Source organism: Dipodomys spectabilis, unplaced genomic scaffold (genome assembly GCF_019054845.1).
Source record: "Dipodomys spectabilis isolate Male_0828 unplaced genomic scaffold, ASM1905484v1 ptg000215l, whole genome shotgun sequence".
Lineage (NCBI taxonomy): Eukaryota > Metazoa > Chordata > Mammalia > Rodentia > Heteromyidae > Dipodomys > Dipodomys spectabilis.
In genome coordinates, this window is record NW_024870892.1 from 168,930 (window position 1) to 193,273 (window position 24,344).

The following is a 24,344-nucleotide window of genomic DNA, read 5'->3' on the forward strand; positions in this document are numbered from 1 at the left end:
AGCCACAGAGCTAAGGGCTTCCTGAATGTCTTATTTCTCTTAGGAGAGAGATGAGCGGGCTTCGCAGGTTCTCCTTTGAATCCCCAACCCAGATCTTGTATTATCAATTCTTAAAACCCTTCTATAACCATAACCCATAGCAGAGTGGGTATCTGGGAATATGGAAGTCTCCAGCATGGACTTTAAGACTGGCCAGGCCCTGGGAGTCTACTGCCAAAGTCCAGCCAGCAAACCATAGCTGAGATTCCCAGAGAAGTTTCGGTGGGCTGACAAGAAGAGACAGAGAGGGACAGGCAAACAGCCGTCCTTCATCCGGGTTTCCCTGGATGAGCAGAGCAGCTCAGCTGGCTGAGCCTGAGCTACCAGGCCTGCCCATGTGCTTCCTGACAGGGGTTAGGGGACTGCCCCCTCCTGCTGCAGTCGCCGATGCTCACTCTGCCCTGTTTCTTCAATTCAAGGTGAAGCTGGTGCACTGTAAAACTGGAGACACAGTTGGAGAAGGAGATCTGCTCGTGGAGCTGGAATGAAGTATTTATAGTCTTGCAGTCACCGCCTAATTAGCCATTTGTGTTACTCTCACACGCAACTTTCAGGCATTTTACAGGAATACTCCTGGACAGCAGGTTTTACATCAGCATATTTATTCCTCAGAAGTAGCAACATTCTGCCAAAAAAATCACCAATGGAAATTTTCATTGATATAAATACTTGTACATACGATTTGTACTTCTGCTGTGAGATTTCCTAGTGTCAAAATTCAATCAATAAAACCAAGCATTTGTCTAAATATTAGTCTGCCCTTTTTTTTTTTTGAATGAAGACAGTATACACATAGGCGACAATCTGTGCCAATTGACTATAACTCCTAATATCTCATTGATTCTTTATATCTAAATTCTAGTTTTGTGCTTCTGAATTGTGTTAAATTAACATTTGCCATTTTATAATCTGGTCACCTTCCTTTCTACACGATTGAGAACTAGCTCCTGGGCCTGGTGGTCCAGACCTTCCTAAGGACGAGGCAGCACAGGTGAAGCTCATTAGAGCCCTTTGTATAGAAGACTGCAGGGTCACACCGGATGGCTGACCCCTCCAGGGGTCGCTCCAGGGCCTGCTGGTCAGGCCGGTGCACTGACTGCACTGCTCTGCGGACAAGTGTGTTCCTGGGTGCCTTCCCCATTGTCACGGGGTGGGGCACATCAGCTGATGCTCGTCCTTGCTTTTCTCTGTGTGTGAAGCACATTTCCAATTAAGAAAGAGAGGCTAAAAATAATGCTCATATTTTTGTGCCAGATGCAGTTAGCGACCACAGTCTACCATTAAGTTGAAGCGTAAGCGAGCTCTCCCAATGGAGAATGAGGTTACTAAGGACCAGCAGCTGCACTTCGATTTGCCTCTGAAATTCTTGGAATCCATTTTCTACTCGCTTGGAAGCAGAGTCGTGCACTGACTTGAATCTACGCTGACAGATGATCAGATGGAGGTGGGTAGTAATTGGTACTTCGTGCCTTGCTAACATTATTTTAAGTGCTGTTTGTATTTGGAAGTGCAACCTTCTGTCAGGGCCTGAGGAACAAATTACTAACGTGTTGGTTCTTCTCTGAAAGGCCCACCCCCAGGCGATGGGCCCGGCTGCTGGGGAGCGGCTCGGCGCATCCGAGAGTCCCGGAGCTCAGCTGTGTCGACGGTGAGTGGGTGGCCAGGATTTTGCTAGATTACAACGAAGAGGACCGTCTATCAAAAGTAAGGGTACCAAAACAAGTGCCAAGCATAGCACGGCCCATTTACGTCTCACCTCCTATGAAAGCCCAGTTGAACTGTAGATGGCTATCCTGACTAGTTCCTATGTGTGACCTGGAGTTGGCGGGGCTGGCCTGTGGGGCTGCTTGGTCCTTTTAAATGCCGAGCCATCTAAAGCCAGTGCTTAGTTACCATCAAATGTCCTGGGTGCTTGAGGCCAGAGCACAGTCTGCTTGGTTATTATCAGATGTTTGGGGTGCTCAAGGCCAGCGCACAGTCTGCTTGGTTATCATCAAATGTCCTGGGTGCTGGAGGCCAGCGCACAGTCAGCTTGGTTATCATCAGATGTCCTGGGTGCTGCAGACCAGCGCACAGTCTGCTTGGTTATCATCAGATGTTCTGGGTGCTGCAGGCCAGCGCACAGTCTGCTTGGTTATCATCAGATGTCCTGGGTGCTGGAGGCCAGCGCACAGTCTGCTTGGTTATCATCAGATGTCCTGGGTGCTGGAGGCCAGCGCACAGTCTGCTTGGTTATCATCAGATGTTTGGGGTGCTGCAGACCAGCGCACAGTCTGCTTGGTTATCATCAGATGTCCTGGGTGCTGGAGGCCAGCGCACAGTCTGCTTGGTTATCATCAGATGTTCTGGGTGCTGGAGGCCAGCGCACAGTCTGCTTGGTTATCATCAGATGTCCTGGGTGCTGCAGACCAGCGCACAGTCTGCTTGGTTATCATCAGATGTTCGGGGTGCTGGAGGCCAGCGCACAGTCAGCTTGGTTATCATCAGATGTCCTGGGTGCTGGAGGCCAGCGCACAGTCTGCTTGGTTATCATCAGATGTTCGGGGTGCTGGAGGCCAGCGCACAGTCAGCTTGGTTATCATCAGATGTCCTGGGTGCTGGAGGCCAGTGCACAGTCAGCTTGGTTATCATCAGATGTCCTGGGTGCTGGAGGCCAGCGCACAGTCTGTTTGGTTATCATCAGATGTTCGGGGTGCTGGAGGCCAGCGCACAGTCAGCTTGGTTATCATCAGATGTTTGGGGTGCTGGAGGCCAGCGCACAGTCTGCTTGGTTATCATCAGATGTCCTGGGTGCTGGAGGCCAGCGCACAGTCTGCTTGGTTATCATCAGATGTTTGGGGTGCTGGAGGCCAGTGCACAGTCTGCTTGGTTATCATCAGATGTCCTGGGTGCTGGAGGCCAGCGCACAGTCTGCTTGGTTATCATCAGATGTTTGGGGTGCTGGAGGCCAGCGCACAGTCTGCTTGGTTATCATCAGATGTCCTGGGTGCTGCAGATCAGCGCACAGTCGACTTGGTTATCATCAGATGTTTGGGGTGCTGGAGGCCAGTGCACAGTCTGCTTGGTTATCATCAGATGTCCTGGGTGCTGGAGGCCAGCGCACAGTCTGCTTGGTTATCATCAGATGTCCTGGGTGCTGCAGGCCAGCGCACAGTCTGCCGCCCTCTCCCCTCTCCCATGGAGGGGCCCCGGGTTCGGCTGGCCCTGCTCACCGGGCCTCCCGGGGATGGTAGCGCAGCCCGTGGGCGCCCTCGGAATCGTAGCTGTCGTGGTAGGGCAGGTGGACCCACTCGGGCGCGTAGGTGGCCGTGCTGTACACGAAGCACCGCAGGCTGTCGCCGGGGCGCACGCCGCCCTCCCACTCGAGCACGTGCACGCGCACTGGCGTGCGCTGGTACAGGTCCGGGCAGCCCTCGAAGTCGTCCAGGAAGCGCAGCATCTTCTCGTCCACCTCGTAGATCTCACCCGCCACGCAGCGGCCCCGCCCCGGCAGCTGCAGCAGCCTGGGGATGTTGTACTCGCCCGCGATCACCAAGGGGTAGGGCTCGGCCGTGCGGCCGCGACCCCGGAACACCGCCGAGCCGTGCGCCCCGTCCAGCATGACTTTGTGGTTGGGCTGGCCTCGCTTCAGGGTCCCGTACACGAAGACGTGGGCCATCTGCCTGCGGGGTGGAGGAGAGAGTAAGCGGGCGCGGCCCGGGAAGGCCGAGCCTCTTCCGCTAGGCGTCGGGCTGCGCCTCAGCTTTTACTCTCGCTACAGACTGTGGACTGGAGCAGGACAACCAGCAGACTGGACCAGCCCCATCCAGAGCGGTCCAGCCCCATCCAGACTAGAACAGCCCCGTCCAGACCGGACCAGCCCCATCCAGACTGGACCAGCCCCATCCAGAGCGGTCCAGACCCATCCAGAGCGGTCCAGCTCCGATCAGACCAGCCCAGCCCCATTCAGACTCTACCAGCCCCAACCAGACTGGACCAGCCCCATCCAGAGCGGTCCAGCCCCATCCAGACTAGAACAGCCCATCTAGACTGGACCAGCCCCAACCAGACTGGACCAGCCTCAACCAGACTGGACCATCCCCAGCCAGACTTGCTTTGTGGACACCATAGAAATGCACACAAGCCATCATTGGCTTGGAGGCAGTAGGCCAGACCTGAAGTTTACCAAATGTGGAGTCTGGAGAAAGGGACAAGTCCCCGTGACTATGAAAGCCTGAGCTGGGAGAGCAGCCGGAAGAGAGTACTTACATAGCATGGCAAGCTCCCGGGCTCAGCCCCAGCACAAAAGAAATAGAAATCTTTCATGTGGGGCTGGGAAGGTGGCTCAGTGGTAGAGCGCTTACCTTGCAAGCATGAGGGCCTGGGTCCGATTCCTCAGCACCACATAAGCAAAAAGAAAAAAGCCGGAAGTGGTGCTGTGGCTCAAGTGGTAGAGCGCTAGCCTTGAGCGGAAGAGCTGAGGGACAGTGCCCAGACCCAGAGTTCATGCTCCATGACTGGACCCCCCCCCCCCCAAAAAAAAAAAAAGAAAGAAATCTTTCATGTATTTGCAGATGGTGCTTTGAGACAGGACTCGCGTTGCCCTGGCTGGCCTTGAGCTCCTGGGTTCAATGAGCCTGGGGCTGCAGGTGCATCACTGCACCTCACCTTTTACTTGTGGCTGAGGCCTGCAGAGCCATGCTCACAGTGACGTGACATCTGTCTGCTTGGGCAGGAACAGAGAGCAGGACAGAGCCCCGGCCTCCATGCCAAGCTCTGAGTGCTTCCTAGAACTCACTTCAGATGGCCGACCCAGTCTCAGAGGCCAGCCCTTTAATAAAGCCCTGCCTGGAGTTTTTAAGGGACAGGATGTCCTTGCTCAACTTCCCATTGAGGCCTTACCTGGTACATCATGCCACCCTCTCTTCTTTATATCCGGAAACGACCTATCCCGGGGAAGCAGCTTGAAGGCCAGGGGACACCTTGCTTCCCAAGACACAGAAGCCTGGGCAAGCTGCCGCTCCTGCATCCCACCTGACTCTTCGTAGTGGGCCGGAGGGCGAGGGAGATGCCAGCCACCCTGCTGGCCACCCGCTGGGGAGCAGGCGCTCAGAGAACGCAGTTGTCAGTAGGGGCGGCCTGGCCTGGGAACTCACCATGCAGACAGTCCAATTTCTTAGGCAGTTTGAGTTCAACTTTTTAAAAAGGTCTTGGCTGGGAAGGTGGCTCAGTGGTAGAGCACTTGCCTCGCATGCATGAGGCCCTGGGTTTGATTACTCAGCACCACATAAGCAAAAAAGAAAAAAGCCGGAAGTGGCGCTGTGGCTCAACTGGTAGAGCACTATCCTTGAGCTAAAGAGCTGAGGGACAGTGCCCAGGCACAGAGTTCAGGCCCCACAACCGGACCCCAAAAACAAAAAACAAAACAATAAAAAGGTCTTGGAAATCTGCACCACAAATATCATAGTGGGAGAAGCAAAAGAAAGGGGGAGGAGCAAACATCCTTGAAGTGTACCGTATATGTGGCCAAAAAGATCATAGTGAGTTCCAGACCAGCCTGGGGGACACAGACCCAGCACCAAAACACAAAGGACCTAATGAAACTCATTTCATAAAGTACTATGGGAAAGATCTTAAAAGGTGTGATAAGAAAGAGTAATCGAGGGGTAAATGGATCCAAGTATACAAACATGGCAGGTGCCAGTGGCTCACACCTGTAATCCTAGCTACTCAGGAGATTGAGATCTGAGAATAGAGGTTCAAAGCCAGCCTGGGCTGAAAGTCTGTGACCAGACTCTTTTCTCCAATTAACCAGCAGAAAACTAGAAGTGGTGCTATGGCTCAAGTGGTAGAGCACTCGCCTTGAGTTGAAGAGCTCAGGGACAGCGCCCAGGCCCAGAGTTCAAGTTCCACAACTGATAAAAAAAAAAAAAAAAGTACACACATGGAACTATCACACCATCCCTACCCCCCGCTGAACAGTTGATATATATACTAAGAAAAATGTGGAAAAATTAGGAGTAAGCAAGTCCACAGAGGAAAGAATCACCTGTCTACAAGAGACAATCCAGGTTTCAGCACTACATTTTTATTCTGGTCCTGACTGTTGCTGAGCAAACTTTAAGGATAGCCTCCTGCCGAGTCCGGCCTTTGCTCTTGGGGTCTTCTGGTGATGATGCTTCAGGGCTGTTCACTGTGACCCCAGAAGCGACCTTATGAAAGCCACTTCTAGTGGAAGTAAATATTTACTGCCACAGACCGTTACATAACAACGCGATAATGACAAGTGACTCAATAATGCACGGGAACACTGAAAAGAGGGGCTTCGCCCAGCCCTGCCTGGCTTCCACAGGCCTCTGCCCAGTGCTGTGTGGTGTCAGCCCAAGGCATACTTGCTGGAGGCAGGCTTTGGAGCTGGGACTGCGGGCATGCTCTGGGCACTGGCTCAGAGGCAGGCTGCTGGCCTAGCAAAGCCAGGCCCTGAGTCCGTCCCAGCACAGAGGCTCAGGAGGATAAAACTTGCTTCTGAGGAAGCTTGTAAATCGCTTTACAGGAGAAATGAAACCTTTCTACACCCCAGAGGCAACACTTAAAAGCCTTTTGACAGGTACACTTGATGTTTCCACATTGCTCGTGGAAATGCAACTTCTATCATTTGACTGCTACTTTTTGAGTTTTATTTATATATTATTTTTTGGTAGGTTGTGGGGTTTGAATTCAGTGCCTGGGCTTGGTCCCTGAGCTCTTTTGCTCAAAGCTAATGCTTTACCACTTCGAGCCATAGCACTACGTCTGGATTTCTGGTGACCAACTGGAGATAAGAGTCTCATGGACTTTCCTGCCCAGGCTTGCTTTGAACCATGATCCTCAGATCTCAGCCTCCTGAGTACCTAAAATAATAGGCGTGAGCCACCAACATCCAGCTTTTTAAAATTATGTCTTGCCTTCCTGTTTCAAAAACACATGGGAATAATGGTTTAAAGGAGACATCAGAACTGATTTTCCTGTTGAAATCTTGGCTTTAACACTTGATATTAACAGTGTGACTTCAAGCAAATCATTTCACCTCTCTGTGCCGCAGCTTCATCAGCTGCAAAATGAAGGGATCATAGCAGCTTCCTCCGAGGACCACAGCCATGGCAGAGTGAGGTCCCACTTGGAACGGCCCTCCAGAGCGGTCACCCTGCATAGGACCTTCCTTCTGTCCTGGCCACACTTGCCCATTTCTGGACAAACGTTCAGTGTCAGCAGCAGCGCTATGTAAAACCACTCTCAGCTGACCAACGCACTGCTTGTGTTTCCTCTCTCAGCATCGGTACGTTTTTCTTGGAATACAGTTGTGCCACGTTTGTTTTGCTTGGGCAGTTTGGGTAGCAGTAGCCTCGCCTCGCCTTTTCTGGGTGCAATTGGAACCCGTGGCTCTGAGCCACGCTTGCTGTCCTCAAGCTGTCTAGGCTGGAGCTCATCTCCTTTTGGGGCCCCTCTCCCCCATTTGCAGACACTTCTCTCCTGCCCAGGTTAACTGTGGCACATGAAGGGTCTGGGGTGCATGTTAGCATCCCGGCATGCTTTCCCTGTCTTCCGCTTTCCCAGCTCCACTGTGGCCTGGGCTTTGTCTCAGCAGGTGCTTGTCCCTCAGCCCTTCATTCCTACCACCTGTTCAGAAAGCTTCCGATGATATGACCTCAAGTGGTTTGTCTTTTTTATTCATGTTGCTGGAATTTCAACCAGAAACTCTTGATCACAGGTTCTGGAATTTCTTCCTCCCTCCCTCCCTCTTTTTATTTTGGGGGGGGGGGGGGAGGGTCAGGCCTGGGCACTGTCGCTGAGCTTTAGTGCTCAACGTTATTGCTCTACCTCTTTGAGCTACAGTGCCATTTCCAGCTTTTTGGTGGTTATTTGGAGATAAGAGCTTCTGGGACTTTTCCTGCCCAGGCTGGCTTTGGACTGCGAACCTTAGATCTCAGCCTCCTGAATAGCTAGGCTTACAGCCATTGGCACCCTCCGCTCCTCTTTGTGGATCTGACGTTTGGTGGCGGACATCTGGAGCCCCTCCCCCTCCCCCCAGGCTCTTCTCTCCTTCATTCCTGTTCTCTCTGTTGCCTTCATCTTTCAATTCTGTGCATTTAAAACATTCCTTTGCCCTTCTAGCATCTTTCCCACTGTTTTTAGCCTATTGTTCTTCCACAGCTGTCCTGTCTTTAAAGTTTCTTCTCTTTATTAGCCCTTTCTTCTAACTTCCCGTCTTCTTTGTGTTGGGATCAGTTTCGTGAAGACATTTCCTTCTCACGTCTGGCCTTTCTTCCTAAAAACCGACATGCTTCTGAACACTGAAGTGGGGGAGGGGGGCAGGGAGCTCAGGATGGCTGTCTCTGGAGACAGGTTGGGGTGACTCCAGCCAGTCTGGGTTTGCAGAGTTTATTTCCATTCCCATTTCCAGGATGCTGCTCACAGACACCCTTGGCTGGGCCTGTACTCCCAATACCAAGGCAATGACTGAAACAGCCTGGAGGAGGGTGGGGAAGAGAGGGACTCGCTTTTCCTGCCACTGGGACAGAGAGAAAGGGGAAGAGGAGGCAGCAACTATTTGGAAGGAAAGGAGTTTAAGGCAGCACAGGGCACTGTGTAGGCCATGTGCCTGGACACCCTGCTCTGTGACCTGTCCCCGACTCCTGAAGTAAAGTATTACGGGAGCCAGAGACGAGTGGCTAAAAGCATTCTTGAAAGCATAGAATAAGCCAGGCCTGGTGGAGCATACCTGCAATCTTAGTGCTCAGGAGGCTGAGGCAGGAGGATCATATGAGTTCCGGGACGGTCTGGGCCTCATAGTGGGACCTTGTTTCAAAAAAACCGACACTAAAAGCAAATTGCAGAGCCAGGACAGAATGGGGGGTGCTGTTCTTAAATTGGAGGTGATGAAGATGATGATGATGATGAGGAGGAGGAGGAGGAGGAAGAGGAAGAAGAAAAAGGTGCTACCAGGGCTGAGAACCTAACTGATGCAAAGAGGTGCTAGTGGGCAAGTATGAAGTTTAGACTGAGTGCTGCGAGATGCCCTGTGTTCACAAATGTACATAGCACAAAGGCTCTATCTCCTGTGAAGGAAGGGAGAGAGGGAGAGGTCAGGAGGGAAGGAGGGAGGGAAGAAGGAAGGAAGGAAGCTTCACCCAAGAGTGGACAAGGTCTCTGAAGAAGGCAGGGTCCCAAGGCAGCACTGCAGCTTTGGATCACCATGGCCTTGGTCACAGCACCACTGAGCACCCCCAGCTTGCACCAATCTGATCGATGGCTGGTGGCTTCCAGTTCTCAGCAGTGTGAACAGGGTTGCAGTGACCAGGGTGCACACAGAGGTGAGATCCTGCTCTCAGTTCCTTCGGTGTTCATACCCACAGGTAGGATTGCTAGATCATCTGGAAACTAATTTTGTTCCTCTTGGTTCCCTCTGGCCGCTGTGTACGTTGCGTTCTCGGCAGCAGTGCCAGGGGTTTGATCCCTGCCATCCTTGCCAGCTCAGGTGTGTGTGGCTGCCGTTGCGGCACACGGCCATCCTGATGGGCGTGAGGCTGTAGCTCACTGTAGTTTTGATTTGCATTTCCCTGATGATTAATGAGTTCTTTGCTATGTTGAAGTAATTTCCTTTTTTTTTTTTTTATCATGAGACAGTGTTGAATTTTCTTAAGTGCTTTTTTCTATATCAGTTGGGATGGTTGTGTGCTTTCTCACCATTCTGTTAAGGTGGTGTGCTGCATTGTAAAACTGATTTTGGTCTGTTGACCCATCCTTGCTCTCCAGGAATAAATACCTCATCATCAAGACTGGTCATACCGTGGATCTGCGTGTCAGTCCTCCTCAGGGATGTAGGCTGTGGTGGTCTTTAGGTCCTTGTCTGCCTTTGATACGAATGAGTATGAGAGTGTTTGTTCCCTTCCATTTCTTTAGAATGATTTCAGGAAGACTGGTGTTCATTTGTTCAGTCTTTGGGAGAATTCACCAGGGAAGCCGTCCTCTAGTCCTCCCCTCCCCACAGTACTTTTTGATCTTTTTATTTCATGATTCGGCTATGCTAAGTTGTGTAATATCTGCCTTTTCATTTAGGTGAGCCATTGTCTCTCTCTCTCTCTCTCACACACACACACACACACACACACACACACGTTTATACTATTCTCCTATAATGGTGTGTGTATGTGTGTGTGGGGGGGGTGTATGTGCAGCGTGTGTGTGTGTGTGTGTGTGTGTGTGTGTGTGTGTGTGTGTGTGTGTATGCTTACCCTCAGGCTCTAACTCAGGGATGGGCACTGTCTCTCAGCATTTGTGCTCAAGGCTAGCATTCTGTCACATAAACCACAGCTTCACTTCCATCCTTTGAGTGGTTTATTGGAGTCTCACAGACTTTCCTGGTTGACCTCAAGCTATGATCCTCAGATCTCAGCCTCCTGAGTAGCTAAAGATTACCAGCACCCAACTATAATCCTTTTTATTTCCAAAATTCTGTTTCCTCTGTAATTTCAAGCTTAATTGTTCCAGACAGCTGTTTTCTTTTGCTTTATAAAAAGCAAAACTGATTTTGGTTGTTTTTCAAATAATCAACTAAAAAAATAAGGTGGGCCAGGAACTGGTAGGGCTCATGCTTATAATCTTAGCTACCCAAGACAAGATTGGGAGGACCACAGTTCAAGAACAGTCTGAGCAGAAAAGTTTACAATACCCCTTCTCAACCAAGGGCTAGATGTACGGACAAACACTTCTTGTCCTAGATACATTAGGAAGTCTGACACAAATGGGTCGAAACTCAGGCATTCTTCTGGGCAGGAAACAAAACCCTATCTTAGAAATACCCAGTATAAAAAAGACCAGACTTGTGGCTGAGTAAGCACCTGCCTAGCCAGTGAAAACCTGACTTTAACCAGTGCTACCAAAAAATAAAAAGACTGAATGATATTTTAATTTTGGTTGTAGCCATAAGATAGCTGTCATCTATCTATTTACCTCTCTCTCTATCTCTCTATATATATTGGGGGCAGTACAGGGTTTGGACTCAGGGCCATGAGCTTGTTAAACTCCTGTTCTACCTCCTAAGAGTCTATGATTGTAGCCATGAGCCACTAGTGCTCTCTCTCTCTCCCCCCCCCCCCCCGTATGTATGTGTGTGTATATATATATATATATATATATATATGTATATATATATGTAGATAGATAGATAAATAGATAGATATTTCTATGACACAACTGTGGTCAGAGTCTTGGATAAAAATGCAAGTTTGGATTAATAAGGAAGGGATGGAAAAGCTATTGAAGAGCCATTTGGGCTTTTCCAGAGCAGAACAGAGACTGCTGTTTAACTGTAGCTAACATGATGTCTCCAGACAGCCACGCATGGAAGGATGTGTGTTCTGCTGGACCAGACATAGCCGTGCAGGTGGGCAGACAGCCCGCGTGCACTGGGGTAGAATGAGACGCTGGGACCCAGTCCTGCCTCTTCCACGCTGCAGCTGTAGATCTGCAGGAATCGTGTTGAAGCCTTAGAGCTTCTGTATTCTTCTTCTCAAAACTGGGTTTAAGTGGGCGCCGGTGGCTCTTGCCTGTCATCCTAGCTACTCAGGAGGCTGAGATCTGAGGATGGCAGTTCACAGCCAGCCTGGGCAGGAAAGTCTGTGAGACTCTCTCAGCTGACCACCAGAAAACCAGAAGTGGCACTGTGGCTCAAAGTGGTTGGAGTGCTAGCCTTGAGCAAAAGACGATGCCCAGGCACTGAGTCCAGGTTCCATGGCCGACAAAAACAAAACAAAACAAAAACAAAAAACTCCCTGGGTTCATCATATTTCCTCATGACCTGATTTCTGCAGACTGCTGGCCAAGTACCCTTTCTGTGGCCCAATGTGAATTCCTAAGTGGCGTAAAGAGTTCATTCCAACTCTGATGTAAGTTAGCAATTTTCTGTACAATGGGATAGCTCATTTCTATAAGGGTGACAGAAACTAACTTATTATAAGAAAGTTTAGCAGGTGCATCCTTTATGTTATAAAATAAGTTAGTGAACACTATTTATGCAATAGATAGAGTTTGGCCTGGCTGGTTACTGCCATAGGAAAACCATTGTTACCTTTTCGGATTGTGTTTTGAGTGACACACACGGGTCCTTCAGGAAGCAACCTGTCCCTGTGGAGATCAAGAAAGATCAGAGTTAAGCACTGAAACAAGCAATTAATTCCCATTAGAGGATTAAGGCACTCGTGTTCACTTTGAATCAGACAGGCAAGTTGGGAGTAAAGTGGTGTACAACCAAGAGGTTACTTGTCAAAGTGAATAAATTAGAGAACCAAAGCCCAGCACATGAGAGGCTGGGCAGGCACGTGACCTGGCCAGGAAACGGTAGGCTGACCCGTCACTGGGGCTGAATGGTCCTTCCCTTTGCTTGGCAACCCAGAAAGGATAGTGTGTGCCGCTAGCTGCTGTCCTGACTCTCACAGACACTTCCAACTGAAATGGGTCTGAGAGCATATGCCAGCCTCCGTGGATGGATTCCCCAAAACCCCCATGCAGAAGGTATCAGCCTGGGCTTTGGAGGATTTTAGGTTGAGTCCCTAAAGCCCCTTCCAAGTGGATTAAGATCTCTGCAGTGACGTCACAGACATTCCAGGATGGGCGGGGTTCTGCGCCTGGGCCAACCCTGGAGTGTCTTCTCTGCACAGGAATTCAAGAGCCCAAAGTGGAACCTTTGTCCCGAATCCAGGCTGGCCAGGAACCATGTGGATACCCAGGGCTCAGGCTGGAGGTGGAATAGGCTCCCAAAGTCTTGGTTCAGCAAGATCTGCCGAGCTTAACATTGTCAATATTTACAGAAACAAAACCACTGGTAGAAAGGTCCATCTGGCCCAGCGTTGCCTACCCTACTCTGGCCTGCTCCGTCCCCACTGTGAGAGTTCACCGCGCAGGCAGAAGGCCAGTGTGATCACGAGTCATTGGCACCTCTGTCACATTTGTCCTGCTTAATTTCTCCGTAGCCACCTGGTGGCAAGAGCAATAAAGGCAGGAGTTAAGAATTTACTAAAATAGTTTAAATATGCCTACTCCATACTTGGACACACACGTATGAGGGGAACCATTGAGAAAAAGACTTGACTCTTCCTGTGTTCATTTGCAAAAGGATTTTCAGGGAACATCACCCTCTATCATAAAATAAGTATTTGCTGTTTGTATTAAAATTGATGACATAAGAACGTCATGTGATAAATCAAGCCCAACTCATGCGCTTGCCGGGTGCCAAACTGCAGATAGTGGTGGGAGAAAGACAGAGGTGGGTGTAGGAGGCAGGAGGTCGGGGCCGCTGGAATCAGCTCTGCCACTCACCACCGGAGGGAGGGAGAAGGGATTTCACAACCAGAAACTCCTGGTCCACAGACAGCCTGGCTGCCAGCAGTCTCTGCCTCCCTTGGCCCCCCTCAGGCCCTGTCTGTGTCTGAGTTAGCTGCAGGGCGCCTCATCCCTGCTCTGAGCTGAGAACTGATCCCAGCTCAGGCCACCGTGTCCCAGCAGAACACACGATGCCGCATGCCACCCTGGCCCTTGCCCGCCACCCCATGCTGCCTAGAGCGCAGGCAGCTATGCCCAGAGCCACCCCGCCCCCACCCCATCTTCCCTCCGGCACAGACTGAGCTTCTGAGAGCGTTACTCATTCATCCTTCAGAAGTTCCTTAGGCCAGTAGGAAGCAGGTGAACAAACAAGATTCTGGGAATTCTAAACCTGGGCCTGGCTTGCAGCAGGCGCGGGGTCGCCGCTGCCCACCGGCGCGCAGGCCGGGGCCGCGGCTGCATCCTGTGGGGGCTTTGATGCTCTCACTCAGCCTGCTCGTCCCTTTACAGCAAGTGGGGGCTTCCTGCCGAGTGGCCAGCCCCCCCCATCCCCCCCCCCCCGAAAGAGGACAGCCAAATGCCTGCCTTCCCTTGGTGGCCGGGCGCCTTTGAAATCAGAGCGAGCGTTGCCAGCCATGCAAGATGGGGAACAGAATGCTTTCCAGCCCAGAGCCCCAGCAGCGGGGCTGGGGTTCCACTCTGACCACGCCGGGTCCCACCTCGCTTCCGCAGGCCTCCAGTGTGGCCAGTGCATCTTCCTGCACGCACACTTGATGGGCCAAGCACGGGCCAAGCCTTCTACTCACCCGGGGGCCCGTCCGGCTTGCTGTCCTCTAAGCAGCCATGTCCGACACTGGACGAAGACACACAACAAATGATTTGCCTTTCAAAATACTTTTCCAGGCCTGTTGAACTCACGCTTGGCGCTTGCTCAACATACGTAGGCTGTGCCTGGAGCAGTCTCCCAGGTCAGGCTAGGGAGAGCCAAGAATCGGAGTCTTGTCCTAACCTGCCCTCAGCTTGGGAGAGCAGGGCCAGGGTCAGGTCTGCTGCTGGTGGGTGGATCACAGCGCTGGTGTGCCCCGGGCGCTGGGCCGGCAGAAGCGGAGCACACCGAGGTCACTGGGCTTTTTCTTATCTCCAGTTTTCTACAGTGTGATTTTTTTTGGGGGGGGGGGGGCACTTTGGAAACAACATTGTACATAGACGTACTGTTTGCAAGCTCTTGTTCTTCAGGGACATTTGAAGGTTATACAGTTTTTGTGTGTTTTGTGTTCTTAGGTGAGAAGTATTTAAGAACACCAAGTTAAGCCAGGCACTGGTGGCTCACGCCTATAATCCTAGCTACTTAGGAGGCTGAGATCTGAGGATCACGGTTCAAAGCCCGCCCAGGCAGGAAAGTCCATGATACTCTTATTTCCAATAAACTACTAGGAAACTGGAAGTGGCGCTGTGGCTCAAGCAGTAGAGCGCTCACCTTGAGCTGAAGAGCGCAGGGACAGCGCCCATGACTGACAAAAAGAAAAAAAAAAAAAACACCAAGTTAAATATATTAACATATTGCACAAAGCCGGTATCTTCTCCTGTAGGAGGTTTGGCAACAAATACAACTGAAAGATGAATCTCTACACCTATTTGAACTCTCAGACAACTACGCTAGAAGGCAGAATTACTCAAAGTGGAAAGGTGATGTGCAGGTGAGGCCCTGTCAGCCTGTCCTCTCTCTGCTCAGCAGTGCGCCCATCCAGTTGCTTTGAGAGGTGCGAGTCTTCTAGAAAGAGCAGAAGACAGATGGCCTAGACAGTGGAAGTCAAAGCCAAGTTCCTGATCAAGGGGTCTGGGGAAGGAGGTCGCCTGCCCTGCCTGTCAGCGCAAACAAGGCCACAAGCAAACTATAGCTACCTGGACGGAGTCGACACAGGATGGTGAATGAGCGAGCTTTGAAAGATGGCATCCAAACACAACTGTGAGACTTAGGCCACAGAAGGAATGTGAAGCACGACTTGGAAAGCCACGTCACGTGGTTCTACCTGCTAGTCCAGTGCCTGCGAACCAGCACCACGCCATCCTAACCTGCCAGCCCCAGGCTCCAAGGCCCTCTGCCAGAACCAGGAAACAGGAGCTAGAGGGAACAGTAAGCAAAGGGCCGCATTCATCTGGTCCCTGTGCCAACTGTAGCCAGCCGGTGAGAAAAATGCCAACTCCCTTTCCAGTGGCTTTGAAACCAGGATTCAGTTCTCCAGGAGCCATGGCAGACTGATCTGCAGAATCACTTTTCACTCAGAATATTAGTAAAAAGTCAAGCTTTCAGTCCTCTGAAAAGACACTGGTTACAGGAAGTAGCCAGGAAACCTTGAGATGTTAATTACCCTCCCCCCCCACGCATCCTATTTTTAAAGCTTAAAAAAAAAACTTAAAAAAAATAAGAGCACTAAACTCAACTCAAAATTAAGCCTGATGTTTTTTTTTGACTAATTACGGTTCCCAAAGCGTTCAAATCCTCTCAGTGCTTGTATAATTACCCCAAGTTAAATTCAATTAAAACAGCCCAGTGATAAGCTAAAACTGAATCACAGTAAGAGTGGGTGTGGGAGGAAATTAAAGGTGTATTAAACACGCTTTAAAATATTTTGTAGATCTACTTACATCTGGGTGAGGCCACACCCCACAGCTGGCCACTGTTGGCTGGAGGCAGCCCGAATTCTGAGCCCAAAACTTTCAGAAAATAGTACAGAGCCAGACTGACCAGGGCTCAGGAAAGAGGCACACTGATGTCAATCTCACTCTATCATACGCTGCTCCACTACACACACACACACACACACACACACACACACACACACAGAGGCATACACAGGCATACACACCTCCCACTTTCTGAAGCTCCATCCCAGCTGGGGGAGGAGTTTGGGGCACACGCTCAGGTTTGTCCTTTAGATGACAACTTTCTGGGCTCTCTAGTGCTGGCAGGGAGCCCCAGGACCCCCAAATGTCACCCCAAAGCACATTTTGGTTTGTATTTGGCTTTTACAAAGCCCTTACAGGCCAATGCCTAGTCTGTTCCTGGGACACACAATCTCTGGTTAAAAGGAGCCCCGGGGCTGCGTCGCCCCGGGGGGGGGGGGGGTAGGGGGGCGGGGCGCTGGTAACCAAGGGGTTTTACAGACACTTGTCCTAAACAAGAGCTTCCTTGTAGCTCTGGGATTGAACCTGGGGTCTTCCGCTGGACCGCTGAGCTGCACCCAGACACAAGCTTTGGTGTTCATGACTGATTTTTGTTTTTATTTTAAAAGATCATACTTTCAATCATGATAAAGGAAAGCCTGTGTGTTTATTGAGCCGTTTTCTTCATTGGGGCATGGGGTGAGTTTAGCATTTAGTATTTTGGGGGGATCTGCAGGATTCTGTCATTTCCCTCGCTCAATGCTAATTTTGTGATGGTAACTCAGACGTGTAGGCAGGAAGGAGGCGGCCTGGGGGCCGGGGCTGGTGTGCAGGACGTCTTGCTTGGGTCGTTCGTTCTCCACAGAGGGGCAGCCGCCTGCCCATGCCACGGGGCCGCCGCCCACTTCTGTCAATGGGGCCCTGAGGAGCACTGGAGGAGGAGTCAGGCGCCTGGTCTTGTCGCTGGCACATGCCGCCTGCTGGACACACAGGTGCTTCCTGTTTGCAAGCATCCTCGGCTCCGGTGACCCCTGGCCGGCTCCACGTAATTTCTCTTTGTTTTCCGGACCCCGGCCGAGAGTTGTGGTTTTCGGTTTGTCTTGTCCTGTTTCCGTGTCCTGGCTCACAGTGGAGCGGCTGTGCACCAGCCGAGCCGGGCGAGACCCAGGCGGCTCCCCACCGCCTCCGCGGCCACCCCGGAGCACCGTCCTCCCCCACGCGGGTAAGTGATGCTGTGCCCGGCACCGAGCCATCCCAGCCGCCGCCGGCCTGTCGGCTTGCTTTGCGCCATGCTAGGGTTTGAACTCAGGGCTTGCTAAGTGGACACCCCCCGTCCCCCTGAGAGACCCCGCCCAGCCCAGGACGTCACCCCTGCAGAGTAGATTACAAAAGTGACTGCTTCCTCCTGCTGCTGCTTCTCCCCCTCCTCCACTTCTTTTAATTCTTCCTCCTCCTCTTCTTTTCTTCTTCTTTCTCTTCCTCCTCTTTCTCCTCCTCTTGTTCTTCCTCTCCTCCCCGTCCCCCTCCTCCCCTCCCTCCTCCTTCTTCATGTCTGTCGGGGGGTCTGAACTCTGGGCCTGGGCGCTGTCCCTCAGCTCTTCAGCTCAAGGCGAGCGCTCCACCACTGAGCCGCCTTCCAGCCCCTTCTGCTTCCTTTAGGCGGTTGGAGACGGGAGTGTCGGGGAGGCCCTGCCTCCGGCTGGACGCCTCCCGTGGCTGCCCGGTGTTAGAGCTGGATCCGCGGCCGTTGCCTTCCCTGGCGCCACCCCCAGAAGTGAGACTTCGAACTGTGCAGTGGAGGCCAAATGTCCTGCAAGCAGCAGGCCTCACCTCCGCCCGGGGGACCCATCTCCAGCCGCACACGGTCCCGTAGCGAAGGCAGGTGGGGTAGACACGCGCCGCGCCGGGATTCAAGGTCAACCGAGGCGCAGGTGCGAAGCACGTAAGAAACTGGAACGCGTTACATTTTCCACCTCCAGCAGCCGGGGTCAGCGGCGGAGGGGCCAGAGTCGGGCGGAGGGGCGGAGGTGTGGGGGGGGAGGTGGCGGGGGTGGGGGGTGGGGTGGGTGTTGGGGAGGGGAAGTGGTGGGGGGTGGGGGGGAGGGGAGGTGGCGGGGGGGAGGGGAAGTGGCGGGGGGAGTGGGGGGGAGGGGAGGTGGCGGAGGGGCGAGGGGAGGTGGCGGGGGTGGGGGGGGTGGGGGGAGGGGAAGTTGGGGGGAGTGGGGGGGAGGGGAGGTGGCGGAGGGGCGAGGGGAGGTGGGGGGGGAGGGGGGGAACGTCTGGCCTTTCCTGCCAGGGCGGCCGTGAGGCACACCCCGTGCCGACTGCCTGCGCACACTCGGGTTTAAATGGCCAGGTTTTGCTTTCGGTCTCTGTGCGTGTCACAGGGGCGGCCTGTCAGCCCGCCCTCCTCCCCCTGGGCCCTGTACCTGGGAGGTCTCCACCCCTGACCGTGGCTCCACCGCCCACGGACGGGTGGCCTTCCATCCCGGCGCACTGTCGGTCCTGGCCACCAGGGGGCAGCGGCTGGCCTCCCTCCCGGCGCACCACCAGTCCCCGCCACCAGGGGGCAGCGGCTGGCCTCCCTCCCGGCACACCACCAGTCCCCGCCACCAGGGGGCAGCGGCCGGCCTCCCTCCCGGCGCACTGTCGGTCCTGGCCACCAGGGGGCAGCGGCCAGCCTCCCTCCCGGCGCACCACCAGTCCCCGCCACCAGGGGGCAGCGGCCGGCCTCCCTCCCGGCGCACCACCAGTCCCCGCCACCAGGGGGTAGCGGCCGGCCTCCCTCCCGGCGCACCACCAGTCCCCGCCACCAGGGGGCAGCGGGCACATTGGTCTGTTGCTCTAAAGTACGCGGGCTAGAGGCCACAGCCCCCCAATATATATGCACGTAGTACGTCATTAAAATAATGTCAACGAGCTACTTGGAAGGAAGAACCATAAGTACATTTTTATATCTTTTCTTTCTGTTTGAGAGTGGGACTCAAACTCTTTATCAGATGCATTTGCTCCACCACCTGGTGCTCTACCACCTACGCCACACCTCTAAACACCATACGCAAGTTTTTTATTTTATTTTTGTCGGTCGTGGGGCTTGAACTCTGGGCCTGGGCGCTGTCCCTGCGCTCTTCAGCTCAAGACCAGCGCGCTACTGCTTGAGTCACAGTGCCGCTTCCGGTTTTTATAGTGGTTTATTGGAGATAAGAGTCTCTCGGACTTTCCTGGCTTTGAATCACGATCCTCAGATCTCAGCCTCCTGAGTAGCTAGGATTACAGGCTTGAGCCACCGGTGCCGGCTAAGTAAGTTTTTAAACAAAACATGGGACTTGGGTCCCAGAAAGGAATTTGTTCACCCATCCTTCACTATGACAGAATTTTCCACCAACCCAATTTGACATAACAAACCATAGAATAGTTTTAATCCCAAAGGGAGTTGGCTCTGGAATCCAATCCACTTTTTTAACCCTTTATACCATATCTACTGGCTGCCACTTCAAACCACAACCTCAAAAGCCCATCTGGCAAACTGTCTCCATGTTCTTTCATCAGCTCATGTGTTTGGTCCCCCCCCCCCCCCCCCCCCATGTCCCTATATCAGAAAGGACAGGTCTAACCCTCCATCAACCTTTCAGAAGCAAAAGTCTCCACATAAGAGGTCAGGTAGAGGTTGCTCCCCTCCTCTGCACACTCTTCAAGGCAGATGATGGAAACTTGCCCTCACTCTGTTTTGTTTTTCTTTTCTTTTTTAAATATGACATCACTAACCCAACACACCAGCCGCAGCAGCAGAGAGGTAAGGCTTGGACTACAATGACCTTATGAGTTTAGAAAAAGACAATATGAAGTGCTGACAAAGATGTGGAGCAACTGGAACTGTCCCGCAACACTGGTGGGAACACAGAGCACTGCCCTGGGATATGACTTACAAAACAAAGCCCAGTAACATCAGAACAGTAAGCACACACTGAGCATACCTGCAGCTGAACTCCGAGGCTCTGCCCAGGAAACAAAACTACTTCACATAAAAACCTACCTATAGCTGGGCACTGGTGTAATCCTAGCTATTCATGAGGCTGAGATCTGAGAATTGAGGTTCAAAGCCAGCACTGGAAGTGAATTTGTGGTTCAAAGTTGTGGAGCACTAGCCTTGAGCAAAAGAGCTCAGGGACGGCAAACAGGCCCTGAGTTCAAGTCCCACCACCACCACAAACAACAAAAAAACCTAGATACAAATGTTTTAGTACCTGTATTCATAATCAGTAGAAACTATGCGAGTATGGGACTCTGTTGTACACAGTATGTCTCAATGTGAGTGGACAACAGAGCAGGTGTCCAGCCAGCTTCAATAAGCAATGGTGCACACAGATGATCTCAAAGGATTCTGTATCTGAGTTGCAGAAATCAGCCTTAAAGGCTCCGTGCTGTATAATTGCATTTATTTATTTGTTTTTATTTTTTTAATCGGTCATGGGACTTGAACTCTGGGCCTGGGCGCTGTCCCTGTGTTCTCCAGCCCAAGGTTAGTGCTCTACCATTTGAGCCACAGTGCCACTTCTGGTTTTCTGAGTGGTTTAAAGGAGATAAGAGTTTCATGGCTTTTCCTTCCCGTGCTGGCTTTGAACTGTGATCCTCAGATCTCGCCTCCTGAGTAGCTAGGATTACAGGTTTGAGCCACCAGCGCCCGGCTATAATTGCATTTATATGACACTGGATAAGGCAAACTTTGAAGGTTCTTGGTGGGGACAGGGTATGAACTCCCTACCATCAATGGAAAGAGACAATTGCAAACGCCCCTGTTTAGATTCTGAGTCACACGAGCCAACAGTCACAGTTAGTGCCCCCTTGAGCAATCCTAGTGTGAGCTGAGTGTTTAGAAAACATTGAGGAATGATTGCTGGTTGCATTAGAAGGTGACAATCATATGACAGCCATACAAGAAACTGTGTTTCAGTTATTCTGAGGTGAACAGTTACACTGTCTAGAATAAACTAGTTACATAAAGATAAAGATGAAGCAATGAGATCATGAAATAACATTCGACAGATATATGGAAGCTTACTGTTCTCTGTGCTGCTAGGTTTGCAGAAACTCTCCATAGTGAAAAAGAAACCTCGGAACCTCGGTGAGCGGAGGCCGCTGTGGGAGGCCGTGCTGCCTGGCACTTCTCTGGCCCCAGATCTCTGCACCCTGGCGCGGTCCCAGCACACCTGCTGCTGGTTACCTTGCCTCGGTGTTCCTCGAGGAATACCACCATTCCCTTTCCGTCCATAGAATTCTCTCTGCTTCTGCACGCGTGCACCTGTGTTCACCCCCACGCCGAGGTGCACTGCCTCCTCCTCCGTCCGTCCTACGGTGCCCCTTGCACACCTGCCACTGCAGAGCGTGCAAACCCATAGCCTTCTCCCTGGGTCTTTTCTGTGAATCCTCTTGGGTGAGGGAGTGTACCCGCATCTCACGCAGAGGCAGAGGGGCTCCCGGGGCAGCCGCTCCCATCTTTTAAGGATGCCTTGTCTAGAGCAGTTTTGCTGAAAAAATAGAGAGGCCTGACGCAAGAGAAAATTCTAGCCCAGTGCTGGTGGCTTCCATGCTTGTAATCCTAGCTACTCAAGGAGGCTGAGATCTGAACACAGACCAAGGCTGGAAGCCAGCCCAGGCAGAAGTCTGTGAGACTCTTATCTCTGACTGACCTGCAACACACACACACACACACACACACACACACACACACACCAAACAACCACCACAAACACCAAACAAACACACCGGAAGTGGAAGTTGGGCTCAAGTGGCAGTGCCAGCTTTGAGTGGAAAAAGCCAAGCCAGAGCACGAGGTGCGGGGCTGAAGCTCCGGTTCTGGGACAAAAAAGAGAAAGAATTCTGTTAACAAAATGCTGGGTGTCTAGACTAACTGAGCTCCTCCCCAGGCCACGACGGACAGTCAGTACTCCCCACGGTCAGGACAGACCTCCCCACGGTCAGACAGTCCTCCCCACGGTCAGACAGTCCTCCCCACGGACAGTCCTCCCCACGGTCAGACAATCCTCCCCACGGACAGACAGTCCTCCCCACGAACAGACAATCCTCCCCACGGTCAGGACAGTCCTCCCCACGGTCAGGACAGTCCACCCCACGAACAGACAATCCTCCCCACGGTCAGGACAGTCCTCCCCACGGTCAGGACAGTCCTCCCCACGGTCAGACAGTCCTCCCCATGGACAGACAGTCCTCCCCACGGTCAGACAGTCCTCCCCACGGTCAGGACAGTCCACCCCACGGACAGACAGTCCTCCCCACGGTCAGGACAGTCCTCCCCACGGTCAGGACAGACCTCCCCACGGTCAGGACAGTCCTCCCCACGGTCAGGACAGACCTCCCCACGGACAAACAGTCCTCCCCACGGACAGACAGTCCTCCCCACGGACAGTCCTCCCCACGGTCAGACAATCCTCCCCACGGACAGACAGTCCTCCCCACGAACAGACAATCCTCCCCACGGTCAGGACAGTCCTCCCCACGGTCAGGACAGTCCACCCCACGAACAGACAATCCTCCCCACGGTCAGGACAGTCCTCCCCACGGTCAGGACAGTACTCCCCACGAACAGACAATCCTCCCCACGGTCAGGACAGTCCTCCCCACGGTCAGGACAGTCCTCCCCACGGTCAGAGAGTCCTCCCCATGGTCAGGACAGTCCTCCCCACGGTCAGGACAGTCCTCCCCACGAACAGACAATCCTCCCCATGGTGAGGACAGTCCTCCCCACGGTCAGACAGTCCTCCCCACGGTCAGGACAGTCCACCCCACGAACAGACAATCCTCCCCACGGTCAGACAGTCCTCCCCACGGTCAGACAGTCCTCCCCACGGACAGACAGTCCTCCCCACGGTCAGACAGTCCTCCCCACGGTCAGGACAGTCCACCCCACGGTCGGGACAGCGAGGGTCCGGTTCTTAAACCAGCAAAAACAGCTCCAGACAGAACTGCACCGCCGAGCAGTGACGCTCACTGCAAGCCGCGTGAGTTCTGCTTCCAGTATTGGGGTTCGGGCTCAGGGCCTTCACCCCCAGACCTCACACGAGCTTTCGGGGGGCAAAGTGCTCCGGGTAGGCCTTTCTGGATATTATTCTGGGCGCAGACCCCAGTGGGGCGGGGGTCCCCAGGGGGAGGGGGGGCATGGTGGGGGGGTGGCGCGCTGGCGGGGGGGGCGCGCTGGTGGGGGGGCGCGCTGGCGGGTGGCGCGCTGGCGGGGGGCGCGCTGGCGGGGGCGCGCACTGGCGGGGGGGGGGCCGCTGGCGGGGGGCGCGCTGGTGGGGGAGAGGCGCTGGCGTGGGGGGGGCGCGCTGGTGGGGGGGCGCGCTGGCGGGGGCGCGCACTGGCGGGGGGGGGGCCGCTGGCGGGGGGCGCGCTGGTGGGGGAGAGGCGCTGGCGTGGGGGGGGCGCGCTGGTGGGGGGGGCGCGCTGGCGGGGGCGCGCACTGGCGGGGGGGGGCCGCTGGCGGGGGGGCGCGCTGGTGGGGGAGAGGCGCTGGCGGGGGGCGCGCTGGTGGGGGAGAGGCGCTGGCGTGGGGGGGGCGCGCTGGCGTGGGGGGGCGCGCTGGCGTGGGGGGGCGCGCTGGCCGGGGGGAGGGGGCCGCGGGACGGTCACGTCATGGCGGCCAGCCCAGCCGATCCAGATACACCTGGGTTTTGAACGCGTGATGTCCTCCTGGGGTGCTTGGCCCAGAAATGACCTCCAAACTACCGGGGCCGCGCGGCCGCCCGCCGACGCGCGTTCCCGCCGCTCCAGCCCGGCGGACGTCCGCGGCGCGAGGCCGGGGCGCAGGGCCCCAGCGCCGCTCCAGGCTGGGCTCCGTGCCGGCGGCCGCGGACTCCGCGCGGGGCCGGGCTTGGCGGACCGCAGCTCCCCCGGCGCCGCCGCGGTGAACGGGCGACCGCACATCACTGCGCGGGTCCGGGCGGGCGGGGAGCCCCGGCCGGCCTCGGCCGCCTCCGCGGGCGGCGCCGGATCCCCGCGCCCCGGCGGCTCCGCCCGCCGCCGCGGCCGCCGGCTTTCCAGGGCCGGCGCGCTCCCGCGGCGCGCGCTCCCGCGTGCCCCTGACACAGGGCAGGGGGGCTGGAGGGGCGCGCGCTGAGGCTCCACCGCCGCCCACGCTCGGCCCCCAGCCCAACACCGCCGCCCGCTCCCGACCCGCTGACCCGGCCGACCCCTCACCTGCAACCCGCTGGAGCCGCCGGGGCCGGCCACGTGATTCCTGGAGGAGCCGCTCTGCCCAGCTGGGCGCCTGGCGCCCCAGGCGGTCCTCGGCC

General features: G+C 54.2%; 2 protein-coding genes across 5 annotated transcripts in view; one reads left to right on the forward strand and one right to left on the reverse strand.

The window, feature by feature from the left end:
* Positions 1-787, forward strand: part of Pcca (propionyl-CoA carboxylase subunit alpha) — a 157,580-nt gene extending 156,793 nt beyond the window's left edge. The window contains exon 13 of the mRNA XM_042696995.1: positions 459-787. Within this exon, the coding sequence (XP_042552929.1) occupies positions 459-527 (69 nt within the window). The 3' untranslated portion in view covers positions 528-787. The remainder of the gene's footprint in view (positions 1-458) is intronic.
* On the reverse strand, positions 625-24,308 carry Ggact (gamma-glutamylamine cyclotransferase). 4 transcript variants are annotated; one of them, XM_042697128.1, is made up of 3 exons: positions 24,250-24,308; positions 12,125-12,180; positions 625-3,701 (listed from the first exon to the last, which is right to left on the reverse strand). In XM_042697128.1, the coding sequence occupies exon 3, from the start codon at positions 3,695-3,697 to the stop codon at positions 3,248-3,250; it is 450 nt and encodes a 149-aa protein (XP_042553062.1). In that variant the 5' UTR covers positions 3,698-3,701; positions 12,125-12,180; positions 24,250-24,308; the 3' UTR covers positions 625-3,247. The 4 variants fall into 4 exon arrangements, with proteins under 4 accessions (XP_042553062.1, XP_042553060.1, XP_042553061.1 ...); XM_042697126.1 differs by having other exon boundaries at positions 625-3,709; positions 12,124-12,180; positions 24,250-24,296; XM_042697127.1 differs by lacking the exon at positions 24,250-24,308 and adding an exon at positions 14,181-14,293.
* Positions 24,309-24,344: the final 36 nt, after the last annotated feature.

What these genes read in the sequence shown, in the direction of transcription:
- Ggact (XM_042697128.1), bottom strand. Translation starts at nt 3,697, where the DNA reads ATGGCCCACGTCTTCGTGTACGGGACCCTGAAGCGAGGCCAGCCCAAC.